The sequence below is a fragment of the Dipteris shenzhenensis genome, chromosome 18 (assembly GCF_047967505.1).
Source record: "Dipteris shenzhenensis isolate YYH24624 ecotype China chromosome 18, Dip_SZ_1.0, whole genome shotgun sequence".
NCBI lineage: Eukaryota > Viridiplantae > Streptophyta > Polypodiopsida > Gleicheniales > Dipteridaceae > Dipteris > Dipteris shenzhenensis.
Genome location: NC_141613.1, coordinates 5,934,156 through 5,950,928, shown reverse-complemented (window position 1 = coordinate 5,950,928; position 16,773 = coordinate 5,934,156). Strand labels below are relative to the sequence as shown.

The window sequence follows — 16,773 nt, the reverse complement described above, 5'->3', positions numbered from 1 at the left end:
ACTATGAACAAGAGTGAAGCCATAGAGTAGCTATCGTCGTGTGAAAGGAGATGGGTAGTGAAGGGAAATGGTGGTTGTAGAAATGCAATCTATGCATGGAGTGAGCGACTGGAGAGGCGACGCAATTACAGACCAGAGGATCGGGTTGGAGGTCGAAGATGGCAAAGAGGAAGGGATACCAGTGACCTTGGAGAGGAGAAAGGGTCCGTGATCCTTGATGGACGATGGGTGATGGGTTCTTGAGAAGTTGGCATCTCGGTTCGTTGTGGGTGACGAGGAGAGTTTTGTGAGCAATGAAAGCTACGGTGAAGACTATTGTGTGTGAAGAGTGTGGAAGCTCGTAGAAGCAGAAGGTCTAAGGGTGGAAGTAGGTTTGGTAAACATGAGGTGACGGATGTGGAAGCTTTTGAGAGTGGAAGGGCTACGAGAGAGCAGGAGAGGTATGTGAGCTCGTAGGAGGAGCAGAGGTCGAGGAGTTTAGAGGGTGAAGATCCCAAAAGAGAACACATGAGCTGAGACGGAAGGTGAACTCAGTGAGCAGGGAAGAGATATGCAGGGAGATAGAGATGAAGGCTATCTCAAATGATGCTTGATAGTAGTTGAGCTGAAGCAATGGCTGTCGGGAGCTTTCGAATGGGAGAGGGTCTCAACCATAGAGGCTTGGATCAATACCTTGGATACAAGAGGGCTGTGAGTTGGTATGCTTTGTAAGGGAAGCTTGTTTTCTAGAGAATCTGAGGGCCTTGTGAGCTTGAGCTCAGTCATCAGTAGGAGCTTGTGTTGGGCTGTGTGGTCCACTAGGTTCTTTTTGAGTTTCTTTGGCTTCTGGAGAAGTGTGGCCAGAGTGTGAGTTGTATCAGAAGGTATGTGTAGAGACAATGATGTTGAATGGATGCCTTTTGCCTTGTGATAGAGTTGTTCGGGTGTTTTGGAACGTGGATGAGTGTGGCTGTGAAGGTGGGTTAGGCTCTACTATTTTTGTCCATCCACCGTCATTTTGAACAAGCCCGCATCGGGTAATTCATCGATGATACCACTGGCTGGTTCCCTGGAATGTAACCTAGACAAGTGGTCTGCAGGTTGATGCAATCTCCCAGCCCTCACCACAATGTCGAATTCAAATTCTTGAAAAAGAAGAATCCATCTGCTTATCCGGCCACCAAGAGTAGGCTTATTCAATAAATACTTAAGAGCTTGATGATCAGTGATGATCACAAACTTGTTGCCTAAGAGGTAGTGACAATACTAGGTCATGGCATAAACCATGCCGAGGCCCTCCCTTTCTGTGGTACTGTAATTGCGTTCTGCTCCCTTAAGTTGTCGACTCGCGAAGTAGAGCGGCAAATCAATCTTGGTATCCTGGTTAGGTTGAGCCAGTATAGCACCTACTACCTACCCATTAGCATCCACATGGACATGAAAAATTACATCCCAATCGGGCTGCTTGAGGATGGGGGCCTTCACGAGGCGATGCTTCAGATCATCAAAGGCTAGTTGTTGTGGGGTGGCCCAAACAAAAGATCGGTCTTGATGTAGGAGTTCTGTCAGTGCAATAGCAATGTCGGCATAGAAACGTATGAACCTTCGGTAATATCCTACATGCCCTAAGAAGGACTTCACCTCTTTGGGTGTACGAGGGATGGGCAATGAGATGATCACCTCTACCTTTGCGGGGTCCGTGGTCATGCCTTCAGCAGAAACAATATGACCAAGGAGAACACCTCGGAGGGTGAGAAAGAAACATTTGTCAGGGTTCAAAAACAAGCGCACTTCTCTGCACTTATCAAAGACCCATCTCAACTTATGTAGATGATCATTTTGTATGGCCACATCAAGATGGGAGGCCGATTTACCATTAAAAACAGAGAAGTCATCTAGAAATACCTCAAGAAACATGCCGATATTCTCTTGAAAGAGTTTGGTTACAAGTCGTTGAAAGGTTGCCGGGGCATTACATAGTCCAAAGGGCATCATTCGGTAGGCGTATGTTCCCCATTGAGTGACAAAGTTAGTCTTGGGCTGATCCTGTTCTTTCACTCGGACTTGGTTGTACCCGCTATATCCATCCATGAATGAGTATAAAGCATGTCCTGCCACTGTCTCCAACACTCTATCTGTGAAGGGAAGGGGAAACCTATCACGTCGTGTTGTAGCATTCAAACTCCGATAGTCAACACATATTCTAAGTTTGCCGGTCTCTCTTTTGGGTACAATGATAATTCCGTTGACCCAATCGGCGTAATCCACTGGGTAGATTAATCCTGCTTGCTCCATTTTATGTATATCTGTTTGGACTGCCTTGCCGTAGTTGGGACTCATGCGGTATGGACCTTTAATCATAGGGTCTACATCCGGATATAAGTCGATGTGATGCTCCATGAGATCAACTGGCACCCCCTGCAAATGCCTGGGTTGGTCCTCACTTTCAATGTTGAGATACCGCCAGTTCTGTGCCTCATCAACAGGGGCAATGCATTGGGATGTTGAGGTACTTGGTTCACCCATTCTCAGTCTTGTATGTGCTGGAGTATCTTCAAGGGGAAAGTCCCCCTCCACTTCTCTCAACCAAGATGGGGGGTAAGTAACTGGGGGGTTCTCAGGCATTGACTGAGATGTAGAATCGGTAGATGTTGCAGATGTTGTATGCCTTCGATGCCTCGGTGACTGTTTTAGCATGCCCCGGTAAGGTAAGCCTTCCACCTCATAAGTGGTTTTCAAAAGGTCTTAATTGAGGGGTGGTCGGCTTCTGATAAGAAAAGGTCAAGCAAAGTGAGATCGGCCATGTCCTCACCTTTGTATCCGGTATGCATCCTGGGTCCCCCCAAGACCTCAAGCTGTTGGTGGTGATTCTCCTCAAGTTCAGCAATGTCTATGTCACTTTCTTCTAAATCACTATCACCATTAGTCTCGTCTTCATTAGTGTTACTGTCTTCTGTATGACCATCATTGCACTCAGCAGTACCATGGTTGTACACCGTAGTACCATGGTTGTGCACCGGAATACCATGATTGTACTCTGAAGTACCATTGGTGGGTTGTGCAGTACCAGCCTCGTCTACAGTAGATCCTTCATTGTATCCTATAGTATTGTCAGTATCATTTTGACCAATGTCCTCCATGTCAGCCATTGGACGATCCTCAATGTTTATTGCAGTACCATCATTGTCCTCAATACGATCAGTGGTGTCCACTGTAGTACCCCTAGTGACCATTCTCTTATACATGTGTGGACTATTGCAAAGTCCAAAGGGCATCCTTTCATAAACTAGTTCACCCAGACCCTGTTGTTCTGGGTGGATTTCTGATACTGCAAGTAGGTGTTCTTCTTGATCTTCTTGTTGGCATAGTTCCACCATGTTGACCGCTAAGGAGCCCAGGGCTCCCATCCAATCCAAAATGACAACTTCCTCGTCTTCTTGATCAGCCCGATCCAACAAGTAGGTCAAACTTTCAAATCCTTCTAGGGTTGTCTCCTCATTGATATCTTGGTCACCATCCCTGGGCCAGTCCCCACAGGCCCAATGCTCCTCTTTGGCTAGCATTAGCCTTCTGCAACCTCATCCTCCTAGCCTCTGGCCAAGGGTCGAAGCTTACACGAGGATGTGGATGTAGGTCTGAACTGTGAGTCATTGTCTCCAGTGGTTTCTCTTCCATCACTCCTTTCCCTTTTTCCTGGGCCTACGTCTTGTCCCCATAGCCCCTTCTCTATTGAGTGCTGTTGGGGACAAAGTGGGAGGACCTACTCGTGCCTCATTATCCCGGTGCTGTCCGAGGGTTGTCACTTTACAAACCTCATAGTTCTGGACTCGCAGGATGGAAACTGAGGTGTGCTACATTCATCTTCAAAACTTGTTTGAAGATCTCTCGTGACACCCTTTACCACCTCCTGATACCTCAAAGGCATAGAGTGATCACCCAAGGATGAGGCACCTTTAGAGTTAGTGGTTGACCTTAATGGCTGTGTGCCCTTCGAGTTTGTTTCTAAATCACTATCAGAAGCCAGCATGGGTGGTCTATTCCTGGGCGTACTGTGTACCTTGGAGGGGGAGAATGACCTCGGTGGGGGAACACTTGTCGAACTCATTGGTGCTGAGGTCTGCGGTGCTGACTCTGAGTCGCCCTTACATTTGTCACCTTTTGTATGTGACCGTGTCACAGCGCCCAACACTGCGCCAATCAAATGGGGACTGTTGCCCTCCCCCGTCACTACTACATCAACCATATTCACTTGGGATGCAGGTTTCACTCTTCCATTGGGACAATCTCTAGTGTAGTGGTCGTTTGTGTTGCATTGTGTACAAGAGGGTCCCCCGAACGTTTGTGTACAATCATCTTGGTAGTGGCCATACTCGCCACATCTGTAACACATGATGGGTCTTCTAAAGTTTGTACCTCTGCCTGCGCTTCCACGTCCACCTCGGAAACCACCCCTTCGACCGCATTGATAAGAGGGTCCATAGCCACCTCCTGACATAGGTGGTTGGTACGGTGCATAGTATGGCTGAGGATAGAAATAAGGGAAACCAATTGAATTGGGGGTAGGATCTTGGAACAAAGGGGGAGTCGGAAGTAATGGAGGCGGCATGATAGGAGGAGGAGGTGGCTCAGATGCTCATGCAAGAGGGGGAGCAGGAGATACTTCTGTTGGGCTAGAAGTTATGGGTAACGTTCTGTTGACTGCAGCAACTAGAGGTTCCCCTAAGGTATACTCTAGAAGAAGCTTCCTTAATCCTTTGAGGTACCTACACTCAGAGGCATCATGTCCATGGATCTCACAAAATATACAAAATGAGGTAGAAGTAGGTACCTTTCGCTTGGAGGGGCACTCCCAGTAACCATGGTTAGAACCCTTGCATTCTGTGCACCAAAGGCCACTTCGAATTTGGGCCTTAAAGGACGATTGGCCATCCAGCTTTATTCTATCTTTCAGGCCTTCTTTGATTTCTTTTAACTCCTTCTTGAGTTGCTGCCATGCGGATGATCCCTCCTCTCTTGGGAGTTGGGTGGTCGTAGTTGTTGATGAGGCAAAGCTTTGCTATGACCGTTCCATCTCGACAGCTTCTTTTAGGAAGTCTTGAAGTGAGGCATGTTCAGGGAGTTTATCAACCAACCTTATAGCAATGGTAGGGGGTAATGCTTTCAAAAACCATCCCTTCATGACAGCATCATTAGGTGGCACAGACATCTTTGCCGCCAAGACCCTCATCCTTGTGTACATCTCAGAGATGCTTTCTCCAAGCTTCATGGTGTCGGTGGATAACTCTTGGACAATCATGTGTTCGAATTTTTTCAACTTGAAAGTACGTAAGAATTCCTCCCTTAGGTCTGTCCACGTCTAGAAGTGGTCCAAAGGAAATTGACTGTACCATACATCCGCGGCATCCTCTTCTTCAGGGGATAACAAAAAGAAGCAGCGATGTAATTATTGCAGGAAACCTGAGCATGATATTTCTGAATGCAGGAAGCGCAACAAGGGAAAGATGTGAAGGAATGCATGCTCATTCTCCACACCTTTAGCTCTACATGCTGTGAGGAACTTCCTCACATGAGCTTCGGCATCCTCATGGAGGTGGCCTTTGAACTTTTGAGTCTTCACGTGGACCTTGTTGAGTAGCTCGAGAAGTCTAGCTCTGTCTCGAGGACTGAGAACAGGCCATCCCCACCCGAGAGGTTGGAGAAGATGCAAGAGTTGGAGGGAGTCCCGATGGGGCTGTAATGAGTGTTGGTGCTCCCAAGGAGGAGACCACCCCGACAACTCCTCCTGTGGAGAACCACAATGGGAAAGTCACTACTGATGTAGTCATAGAGGAAGTGTACCCAGATGGTAGCGCGTAAGTGGTGGGTCTCGGTGTTGCAGAGGGAAAGGGTGAGAACATGAAAGATGTGGGGGTGAAAGAGGATGGGAGAGCATTTGGGAAAGAGAGAGATGGAGTTGAAGTCATGGATGAGTAGGCAGAAGGGAAGGAAGGAGGTGGTGTAAAAGGCAACATCGGTGTGGATGGAAAGGGAGATGAAACCATCATGGTAGGTAAAGGCATGGCCGGAGCAAAAGAACCTCCCAATGGGATAGATGTCGAAGAAGGATTAGCTAGGAGCCCAGAGCTATGCATAACAGATGAGGTAGCACTTGTCCACAAGAGGTCGAGGCAGGAGTAGATGGAGTCACCACTCCGGTAGAAGAGGTGGTTGATGAAGACATCGTTGTAGGAGGAGGAGAGGGGCTGCCTAGACCTTGATGAGTCCCTGAGGAGCCCTCATCCTTAGTACCCTCTTCTTTCACCTGTTCTCCGCTTTGCACTTCTTCTTCTCTCTGGAGTCCGGATCTGACCACCAGGGTTCCTATTGATCCAAGTCAATGAGAGTGGTGATGAAGTTACTTGCTCTGGCTACTGCTCCAATGGGCTCACTTTGTGCTCGAGTTGAGGACTTCGTAAACTTACTTCGCACGTAATGCTTCTTGTACCTAGTTTGGTCTGCCGGAAGTCTTTTCTCCACTCTCCTCAAGTACCTCCTAGTTCTCTCACTAGCTCCTTCAAATGTTTCAGAACTACTCGGCATAAGACCTCTCTCTAGGACCCTAGATCACCACTTCACTCGTGCTACTCAACACCAGCAGTGTCCCACCGTGATCGCCATAAACTGTTTGAGGGGAGGGGTTCCTATCCTTCCAGAGGTGTTACCGGAGGCCAAAGGCCACTGGCGTGAGAAGCATGAGTGTTGCAATGCTCTAATGCAATGGATCACGCAGAGTGCACCGTGCAGTGGTGTGCGAGTGTCGTATGCTATACTGCAGTGAACGACGACGTACGAGTGCACTCTGTACGAGTGCACTATGCTAAATGACAATCACCGGCGAACTCCACAACATAAGTAGAATAAGAAAATCTCGTCCTACATTGGTGAACAATCCCCATATTGGGAAGAGACAAGAGAGATGAGAAAGTGACCAAGTTGGCCAAAGTACATATCACTGGACTAGTGTCTCTAGGTCACAAGTCGCAAGTCACAGGAATACACAGGTCTATCCCCATAGTAGACAGAGGGTACACACAAGTCTCTCCACACTCTCTCCTTGGCAAGTTCGTACTCCTGGATGAACCCGTGTGATCGCGTGGCTGACTTGTATTGACACATGGTCAACATGTGGTCAACAGATGTCGTCATGTGGTCAACGCCTATCGACAGGTGGTCGTCATGTGGTAAGGTAACATTGAGCAGAAGAGGGACCTCTTCATTAGTTCTTTTCCTTTTGATTAATCTGAAGTAAACAGGGTTGTGCGGAAGTGATCTTATGAGCTTTAATTTATCACCATTTGTAATGTAAACCCCTGCACACTTGAAATCAGTTTGATGGCCATTTGGGCGAACATACAGGGAACCTCCCAGGACTGCTACTGCTAGGAGGGTTGCTTTTCTCAGAGTCTGGAATAATTGTCCTTTCTTCTCTGACTCTCCTTCAAGGATGAGGTGGCATTTTCAGCTGCCACCTGGGATTTTTGTTTGCTCATTTTGAGCTGTTTTTTTCTCATGCTTGACATGATGTACTCCCGCACTTGAGCTTGCTCTACGGTCTTATTCATACTTAATGAAGTACTATTCTTGAAAAAAAAAAACCCCTGCACACTTGAAATCAGTTGTATTTCATGTAACTATTAATTTTGATATGGTTTGAACTGTCTGCAGGTAGCAGACTATAATGCTGTGAAAGCTTCGTTGATGGAAGTGCAACAGGTCTGGTTCATTTTTAAATTTATTCTGTGGGTTTTCTAAATCTTGCCGGTGAGACTGAGTGGGATACCATGTAGAGGATGGATTTTATAACCAGGCAATGCATTAACCATGTGTAATGCTTCCATGGAGGATTCAGAGACATAAGCAGAGCTTGGAGAATGTAATAGAGTATAACAACCAGTTAACTTGCACATCTGAACAGCTTGATAAAATTAAGGTGCGTACAGCTCTTCAATATAAGATCTTTTGATCATTAAGTTATATACAGATCATTTGATCCTTATATGTAGGGTGTTTGCGTTATTTCTTCTTTCTGCTGAAACTTCACTGCAGGTGGCATATATGGCAGTTGGACTCCAATAATAATTTTATAATCAGCATATTGTTTCATTTTATGTTCAACACCTTGATAGTACTTTGTTTCATTTTGCAGCACAAATTAGTGGAGAAAGGAAACAGGATTTCTGATGTATCTCCTCTTGTGGAAATGAAGAACAGCATTCACGGCCTCAAGGTCTCATTTTGTGGAAGCTTTCTCTTTTACATTTTCACATATGGAGCTTCTAAAAATCCAAATTTAAAAATGTACATGGAGTGCCCGAAATTTTTTTTTTTTTTTCCATGAAAAAGACTTCTATTAAGTAAGAACAAAAACCCGCGAGAGCAAGCTCAAAGCGGAATACATCATGAAATCATGAGGATAATAAAAAACCCCTCAGAGTGAGGTGGAAAGAAACCAAGGCTGAGGCTGAAAGTGCCATCTCAACCCTGTAGTAGATTCAGAGAAGAAAGGAGAATCCTTCCATTCCCTGAAGAAAGAAGCCCTCCTAGTTGAGGATGCACGGGAGTCCCCCTGCATACCCGTCCATACGGCCATCAGAGTGTGTACAATATCTATCCAGATACTAGCCAATGTGTGCGAGGGATGAACCTGAGTACCCTCCATAGCCTCTGTGCATCTGGCTCTCCAGATATGCCAGGCTGCTATGCTCGCTATAATCTCCCAAGAAGTATCCACAGAGGCATGTACAGCTGTAAAAGGACTGTGTGGAACCACATCCAACGAGCAGAACTCAACCCGATGACGTCGAACCGAAATGGCCCGAGAGGAGTCAAGTCCCTCATAGAAAACCTGAGGTCCTGTAAGAGAAAGCCAAGCCACCGAGCCCCAAGTCATAAAAAGTGGGGAATGGGCAAAGTGACTGAAGATCCTGGCTATCCCCATCCAAATCAATCTCGCCTGTCTGCAATCCCATAAGCAATGCTGAATAGACTCCGAAGCAGAAAGGCAACGAGGGCAAGTGGGGTCGGCTCCGAATCTGGACCTCCAAAGGTTCACTGCAATCCCTCCATGAATAGAAAGCCAAAAGAAGATAGTGATCTTTCTATTCCTGAGGGATTTCCAGAGCCTCCTCCAGAAGTACCTCTGCTGATCCGCAGTGATACCAAAAGTCTCCCAATGAGGAACTCTGGAGGGTTTCCAGCCTCTACTACTGAGCTGAAATCTCCTGGCATTACTGACCGTGTAACGAAAGAAGGGGATGGTCTTCTCTCGATGCCCCGCGTCAATCCACTCCCACTCTCCGGGGTCCCACTGTAAATACCTGATGGAAACTCCTCCATAGAGCCAGAGTCTCCAAGACCCGGTGGAGAGTAACTGGGGGTCAGGGTCTAAGAACCACTCTGAATCTGATCCCTGCATCAAAAGGCCTACGACCCTGATAGGCTGAAAAGCAGACTCAAGCAAGATATCATTTGTAGATCTGAGCAATCTGCCACCATCCTGGACACTGAAAACCAAAGCATCCTCCTGTGCATCTCGGAAGGCTAAGACCTGAAGTGGAACCCCGCCTCTCGAGAAAGTACCTACCCAAGTGGAGGAAGTGAGAGGCATATCATCTGTGTCTATCCAAGCCTCTGGAAGGGCTGTCTCAATCTGCAAGATCCTCCCTGCACTCCCTCTGAGATGTCCTGTCAACCTTGACTTGGTTTCCTCTGGAAGCCTACGAAAAGCTTTCCAAGATCCCAAGGAAGAAGCAGGTCCCCTCTCCCACCTAGCCCACTGCATGTAGAGTGAGGCACCCAGTGGTCTGCCACGATCATCTAAAATACTGTCGTTCCACATGATGGGCTGCCTATCAATCTCTTCCCGGGAGGAAGGAGGAATCCTCCGAAGAGAGCTTCTGAAGCTAGCCCAAGCTTTCAGAATGGCAACCATGAGAGGGGATGAAGGTGATCTGAGGTGTGCTGTGGTGAAGATCCATCTAACACTGCTCATCCAGTCGCCTCCTGAGGAAGGTGTGCACCTCTGTATGCTGCTGATAAGAAAGTCCTTCCACGGTTCCTGTCCTGGCATAAGTCCTCGCACCACTATCTTGCAAAGTAAAGCTCTGCACTGTAAATCTGGATCAATAATATTGAGACCCCCATCCTGTGTAGGGAGGATGAGGGTCTCCCAAGCCACTCTGGCTAAGGCATCTGCTGTGCCATCAAGCCCACTCCAGAGAAAGTTCCTGATCGGTCTTCTGAGCTAAATGATGCAGTCCCTAGAACGGCACCAACATGAACAAATAAACCAGGCAGTGGCTAGGAGGACCTGGTTGATCACCACAACTCTAGAGGCAAGATCCAGCTTGGCTGAGCTCCAAAAGAGAAGCTTCCTTATGATGCTCTCCAACACGGGAGCAAACTGCTGCGTGGTAGAAATACCCAAGCCGTCCTGGCAGCCCAAATACCTGATAGGCACACCCCTCTGAACCCAAGTGAACCCTATGTCGAGCCCCCAAACTGGAGTGTCCTCATCACTGATCAAAAAGCAATTGGATTTATGCCAATTTATCTGCGCCCCTGCCGCCAAGCAAAATAAATCCAATGCTGTCCTGAAAGAAGTCAATGTCTGTGGAGAGGCATCCAAATAAATTGCTGTGTCATCAGCCAACTCACTGTCAAGCAGCTCCTCTTCTCTTCTAATGGGAAGTCTCAGCCCAAAGATGTCAGCTTGAGATCTAACATAGATGCTCATAGCTTCGGCCACGAATAAAAAAAGGAAAGGAGCAAGGGGGCATCCCTAACGGACTGATCTCGAAATCTGAAATCTCTCACCCCTTACCCCACCAATAAGTACCTGGCTATGGGCTGATCTGTACAAAGAGGAAACACCTCTGATCCAAACATCAGTGAATCCAAAGCGTAGAAGGGTGCCCTCCAAAAAACTCCAATCTACTTTGTCATAAGCTTTTTCAAAATCCAACAGTAGAATGGCAAGATTCTTGCCACTCTGCATGGCCCACTCTGAAGCTTTCCAGAAAGAAAAAATGTTATCAAAAATACTTCTGCCATGCACAAATCCCGTCTGAGTGTCATGAATAAGATCAGGGAGAAGTAGCTGCAATCGGAGGCTGATAGCCTTGGCCAGAATCTTGTAACAAGTCCCCAGAAGTGTGATAGGCCTCCACTGGGACAATAAATTTCTGCTACCTCCTTTTGGGAAAAGGTGGATGAGGCCCTTTGTAAGCGACTCAGGCATCTCGCCAGAGTCCCAAATGGCCTGCATGGCTGAAGTAATATAGTCTCCAATCATATCCCAAAATGCAATGAAAAAAGACGGGGTGAGGCCATCTAAACCTGGGCACTTGCCCTTGTGAAGGGCTGAAAGTGCACTCCTGAACTCTGTGTTGGTGAAACATGCGTCAAGTAGAACATGCATATCCGGATTCACCAACACTGGGATACTTTGCCAAATAGCCTGTCTAGCATCCTCTATATCGTGTGTCTCAGGATCAGCAGTAAGGAGGGTGGCATAGAAATCTGAAGCTATGCGTAAGACGTCATCTGGCTCTGTCTGTAAAACCCCATATGAGTCAATAAGCTGAGATACACTCTCTCTACTATGTCTAGGGCCAAGAGTAGAGAAAAAGTGTTTATTGACTCTACCACCCATCTGAATCCAAAAGGACTCCCGTGCATGAAAGGCATACTCTGCTCTCTGATCAAGCACTCTGATCAAGCAATAACTGCAGATGAGCCCTCGCTGCAGCAAGGCGCTCCTGAATCCAAGCATCTGAAGGCCGTTTTTGCTCTTCCCTCTGCAAAGCTGCTAACTACTGGCGAACACCAATCTCACGTCTGAGAATATCTCGTCTCCTGGTAGAAGCAACTGAGCAGTAAAAGTCGCTAATACCAGAGAGGGTAGCGGCTAAATGTGATGGATGTGGCTGCCCACCCTAGACATGAGCAAACCATATCCGTAGGGCTGCCTCCGTAAGGTCCTCCTCTGTGTAAAAGGCATCTGGAATCCTGATGCTGGCAGATCGGCCTCTCAAGTGAGGCTCTGAGATAGCCAGAACAACAGGGAAATGGTCTGAGGTGGAAACCCCCGCAGCAATGCATACCGATCCACCTCTGTCTAGTGCCCAGTCATCTACATAAAATCTGTCAATGCGTGCATGAATAGGCATCTGTTGCCTCCTGTTCGACCAAGAGAACAGGAGGGACTGTGGCTGAATAAGAAAGGCATCATCACACCAAGTATCTCTGCCACAGAAATGGAAACGGAAGCCATCCCAAGCTGCTCTCTCCAAAGAGTGAAGTCCGCCTTCTCTACCCCCTTTTTTGTCTGAGGGTAACTCGACCATGTTAAAGTCACCTCCAATCACCCAAGAATCCACAATGGGGGCCCAGGAGAGCAAAGTCTTCCACATAATGACACGTTCCCCTCTAATGTTGGAGGCATATAGGTTGAGGAAGCCAACCTTACGCTCTCCAATCAAAAGAATAATCCACTGAGCTCTAGAGGGGATAATGACTCCGTGCCCAACAACTAAGGGGAGAACCGACTGCGAAACTGAAATAGAAGTGCCTCCCCTAGTGCCCAATGCAGGCGACCAAAAAGTATGTCCTGAAAGCAACTTGCCTGACTTGGCACAATCTCTATGATCCAGCTTGTGCTCTTGAATAAATAATATATCAATGGGACCCCCAGTAACACCTAGATGAAGCTGATCCCGGATCAGCTGTCTACGGCGGCGATGTGGGACGCCACCTAGGCCCTGTACGTTCCAACTGATAATCCTCATCGACGGGAGGATGTAGAGTGGAACACCTTACCCGACCTAGTGGCGGAAACAAACCCCTCAACAGGGGAAGACCTCCTACTCGAGGAGGGAGGGAAGGAACCCAGTGGTGGAAAGTCAATAGGGGAAAGAATCCTGGCACCTGAAGAAGAAGCCCTGTCAATAGGAAACCCAACCACTGGCTCCCCAAAAGTAGCGGGCACAAACTCCTCCTCTGGGAAATCTGAACTCTTTGCCAAGGCTGAAAACGAGTTCCTGTGGAGCAATCCAGACACCGAAGTACGAAGGATCCCTTGTGAGGGAAGAGGATCAACAGTGTAAGCTATCCCCTTCCCCCTATCCAAGGGAGGGAGTGAGGAATGCTCTCTACCCTGTGTCTGCCCAGCCGTGGAGATCTCTCCGTCCTCAAGAGGAACATCTGGCACTGCTGGATCTAAGGAAGAAGCTGCAACTGGGGAGGAGGTCGAAGCTTCAGCGTCTCGGACTGTGCAAGGTGAGACAGGAAGGACAGCTCGAGGTGAAGCAAAGTCTACTAAGGTACCCTCGTGAACTGAAGGAGGGACCTGCACACGTACTGGAACCCACTGTAAAGCGTCGCGTGTGCCTGAGGGAGGTGGGGGTCGAGGAGCAGGTGAAGGACCTGTACCACCCCCCTGTCGAGGCCGAGGAATAGGTACTGGACCTGTACCACCACCTGACTGAGCAGGACCGTCACGTGAAGAACGAGGAGCAGGAGCTGGACCTGTACCACCCCTCTGTCGAGGTCGAGGGGCAAGTGCCGGTCTAATCCCCCCCCAAGTCCCCCCTGTCGATGCCCTGAGGCGGTAGCTGTACCCGAGGGCTTCTTAGGCCTTTTCTTCTTCCTGGGGCAATCCCTGGCAAAGTGTCCCGAGGTCCTGCAAATCCTGCACTGGTCCTGCCTGCCTGAAATCTCCACTCTCTGGCGAAAAATGGAACCATCCGGGCGCTGGATCATGACGTCGTCCATCTTGAGGTTAGGATCCTTGCAAAGGACCCTAACTCTAGGAACCCCATCAGCCTTGGTTGCCTCTGCTGCAGTCAATGGCAACCCAGGGAGGGGTGGGATCTCAGCAACTGCACCAAAATGCTCCCCAATAACAGAAAGAAGTCAATGGTAAACCTGGGGAAGCCCGGGGAACCTGATGAAGAGCGAGAAGATATTCTTATCTGCCTCTACTGGGTCGAAACCAAGGTGAAAGGCTTCAAAGAAGATCTTCCTGTGTCCCAGATGTAAAAACTCGGCCTTGAGCACAGTGCTCGCAGCCTCTGGAGTGTCAAAAACAACCTGGAAAAAACCTTGTCCCAGAAGGCGAACATCTAACAATCGAGGAGTGAGGTCTGGGGGGAGAGCCGCAAGCATCCAGTCTCTGGCTTGGGATCTGGAAGGGTGAGACCCGAAGATGCGTGCTAGCAATGTGGTAGAGCACTCAATCTCTACATCTTTCTTGAGCTGCTGCAACTCGTCTTTAGAGAAAGTGATAGTTTTCGCGGCCGGTGGAGATGGAGTAGGATTGGCTGACGGGGTAGCCATCGCCAATCAAGGTGAGGAGGCCGACTTGAACAGAAAAAAAAAGCTCCTTCCGTTCCAAAAAAGCTGCGGGGGCCAAGGGAGGGGAAAGGAGGCAAGGAGGAAGCAGGGGGGAAGGGGAGGGAAGGAGGAGAGGGGCTGGGGCTGAGAGGGGAGAGGGGCAAGCTGAGAGGGAGGGAGGGGGCGTTGGAGGGGAGGGCTAAGAGGGAAAGGAGAGGAGAAGAAGGAGAGGAGTGAGAGGAAGAGAGGGGGCAGGAGAGCAAGCAGGGAGGGAGCGGGACAGCAGGGGGGAGGGGGCGGAGGCAGGGAGAGGGGGCGGGACAGCAGGGGGGGAGGCGAAGGCAGGGAGAGGGGGCGGAGCAGCAGGGGGGAGGGGGCGGAGGCAAGGGGGAGGGGGCGGAGCAGCAGGGGGAAGGGGGCGGAGGTAGGGAGAGGGGGCGGAGCAGCAGGGGGGAGGGGGCGGAGGCAGGGAGAGGGGGCGGGACAGCAGGGGGGAGGGGGCGGAAGCAGGGAGAGGGGGCGGAAGGGCAGGGGGTGGGAACGAGGGACAAGCAGGGGGAGGGGGTGGAGCAGCAAGGGGGGAGGGGGGGGAGCAGCAGGGAGGGGCGAGGGACAGGCTGAGGGGAGAGAGAGACGGGCTGAGGGAAGGGGAGCAGCAGGGGAACGGGGAGGAGCAGCAGCTCCAAGTCTCTTTTGATCATCCCGGCATCCGAGTGCCCGAATTCTGCTGCCCTATCCCATAAAATGTCCGATCATAACCAGCAACATAGAAAAGGTCATAATCCCACATTGATGCTTTAGTTTTGCCACTCTTGACGAATCTTGCCACTCTTGGAAAACTAGATGCTCTATTTTTGCCACTTGCCTGTCCTCTACCTATTTATTAGAATGGATTTGCAAGCTGAGTATTATTCACAAAGCTTGTGACATGCACTCCAAATCCTCCCCAAAGTAAGTTGATCTGTGATTCCCAAGACTGATCACTTTCGAGAGCAAGGGTTCATATTTGAAATGGATAATAGAGTATGATAACGCATCAGATGGGTGATTGAAAAGGTGCACTCCACATCCTTCTAAGGATAACGTAATACTTTCTATAGCAAGGGTTGATATTTAAAATGGATTTTAGAGTGTGGTGGTTATTCAAGATTACAAAATCTTTTTTTTGTTGCAAAAAGGAGGCTTCCATTAAGTATGAATGAAACCAGCAAGAGCAAGCTCTATGCAGAGATACATGATGCTGTGCATGAGAAACAAACCCTCAAAATGAGGTAGAAAATAACTATGAAAAACAAACCGTCAAAAGGAGGTAGAAAATAACCAAGGTTGCGGCTAACAATGCCATCTCAACCCTATGAAAGTCTCAGAGAAGAAGGGGGATCCCCTTCATTCCCTGAGGGAAATTACCCTCCTCGCAGTGGCTTCCCGATAGGATCCCTACATACTAGTCCAGGTAGCCATCAATGTATGTATAGTGTCTGTCCATATACTGGCTAGGGTGCACCTTGAGTCCCATCCAAAGCCTCTGTGCATCTGGCTCTTCAAATATGCCACGTTGAAATGCTCGCCAGGATCTCTTAGGAGGTGTCCATGGAAGCATAAACAGTCCGAAAGGGTACTGCTGGAATGCCATCCAGAGAACATGAATCAATCAAGTGTCGTTTAATTTCTAAGGCCCATCATGAGTCGTGTCTCTCAAAAAAGACTTGAGGCCTCGAAAGAGTAATCCAAGCAACTGAGCCCAAGTCATGAAGAAAGGGGAAGAGGCAAAAGAATTGAAAAACCTGGCAATCCCCTTCTAGATAATCCTCGCCTATCTTCAATCCCATAAACAATGCTGAATAGTCTCCACAGCATAAACGGCAATGAGGACAAGTAGGGTCCATCATCCCGAACCTAAATCTCCACAGGTTCACTGCAATCCCACCATGAATAGAAATCCAAAAGAAAAGAGTGATTTTTCTATTCTTGTGGGATTTCTAGAGTCTCCTCCAAAAGGGCTTCTACAGATCAGCAAAGATATGAAAGCTCTCCTAGTGAGCAGCTCTTGAAATCCTCCAGTCTCTACAACTGAGCTGGTATCTCCTGACATTACTGACCGTGTAACAAAAGAAGAGGAGGCTCTTCTCTCGATGCCCTTCATCAATCCATTCCCATTCTCTTGGGTTCCACTGCAAGAACTTTATGGGAGCACCTCCATAAAGCCATAACCTCCATGATACCAAGGACCTGTCATGTGCTTTTTCGAAATCCAGAAGTAGAATTGCCAGTCTATAGCCCTCATGCATAGCCCACTAAGAAGCTTCCCAAAATGAGAATATATTATCAAAAATGCTTCTACCATTGAAAAAGCCTATCTGTGTGTCATGTATAAGATCTGGCAAGATGGGCTGTAGTCGCAAGCTAATGGCTTTTGCTAAG

At 48.5% G+C, this 16,773-nt stretch overlaps 1 protein-coding gene across 1 annotated transcript in view; it reads left to right on the top strand.

Annotated features, from left to right (window-relative positions):
- Positions 1-16,773, top strand: part of LOC147890734 (intraflagellar transport protein 57-like) — a 264,145-nt gene that overhangs the window by 183,859 nt on the left and 63,513 nt on the right. The window contains exons 15-17 of the mRNA XM_087389811.1: positions 7,684-7,731; positions 7,868-7,948; positions 8,165-8,245. Of these exons, the coding sequence (XP_087245937.1) occupies positions 7,684-7,731; positions 7,868-7,948; positions 8,165-8,245 (210 nt within the window). The remainder of the gene's footprint in view (positions 1-7,683; positions 7,732-7,867; positions 7,949-8,164; positions 8,246-16,773) is intronic.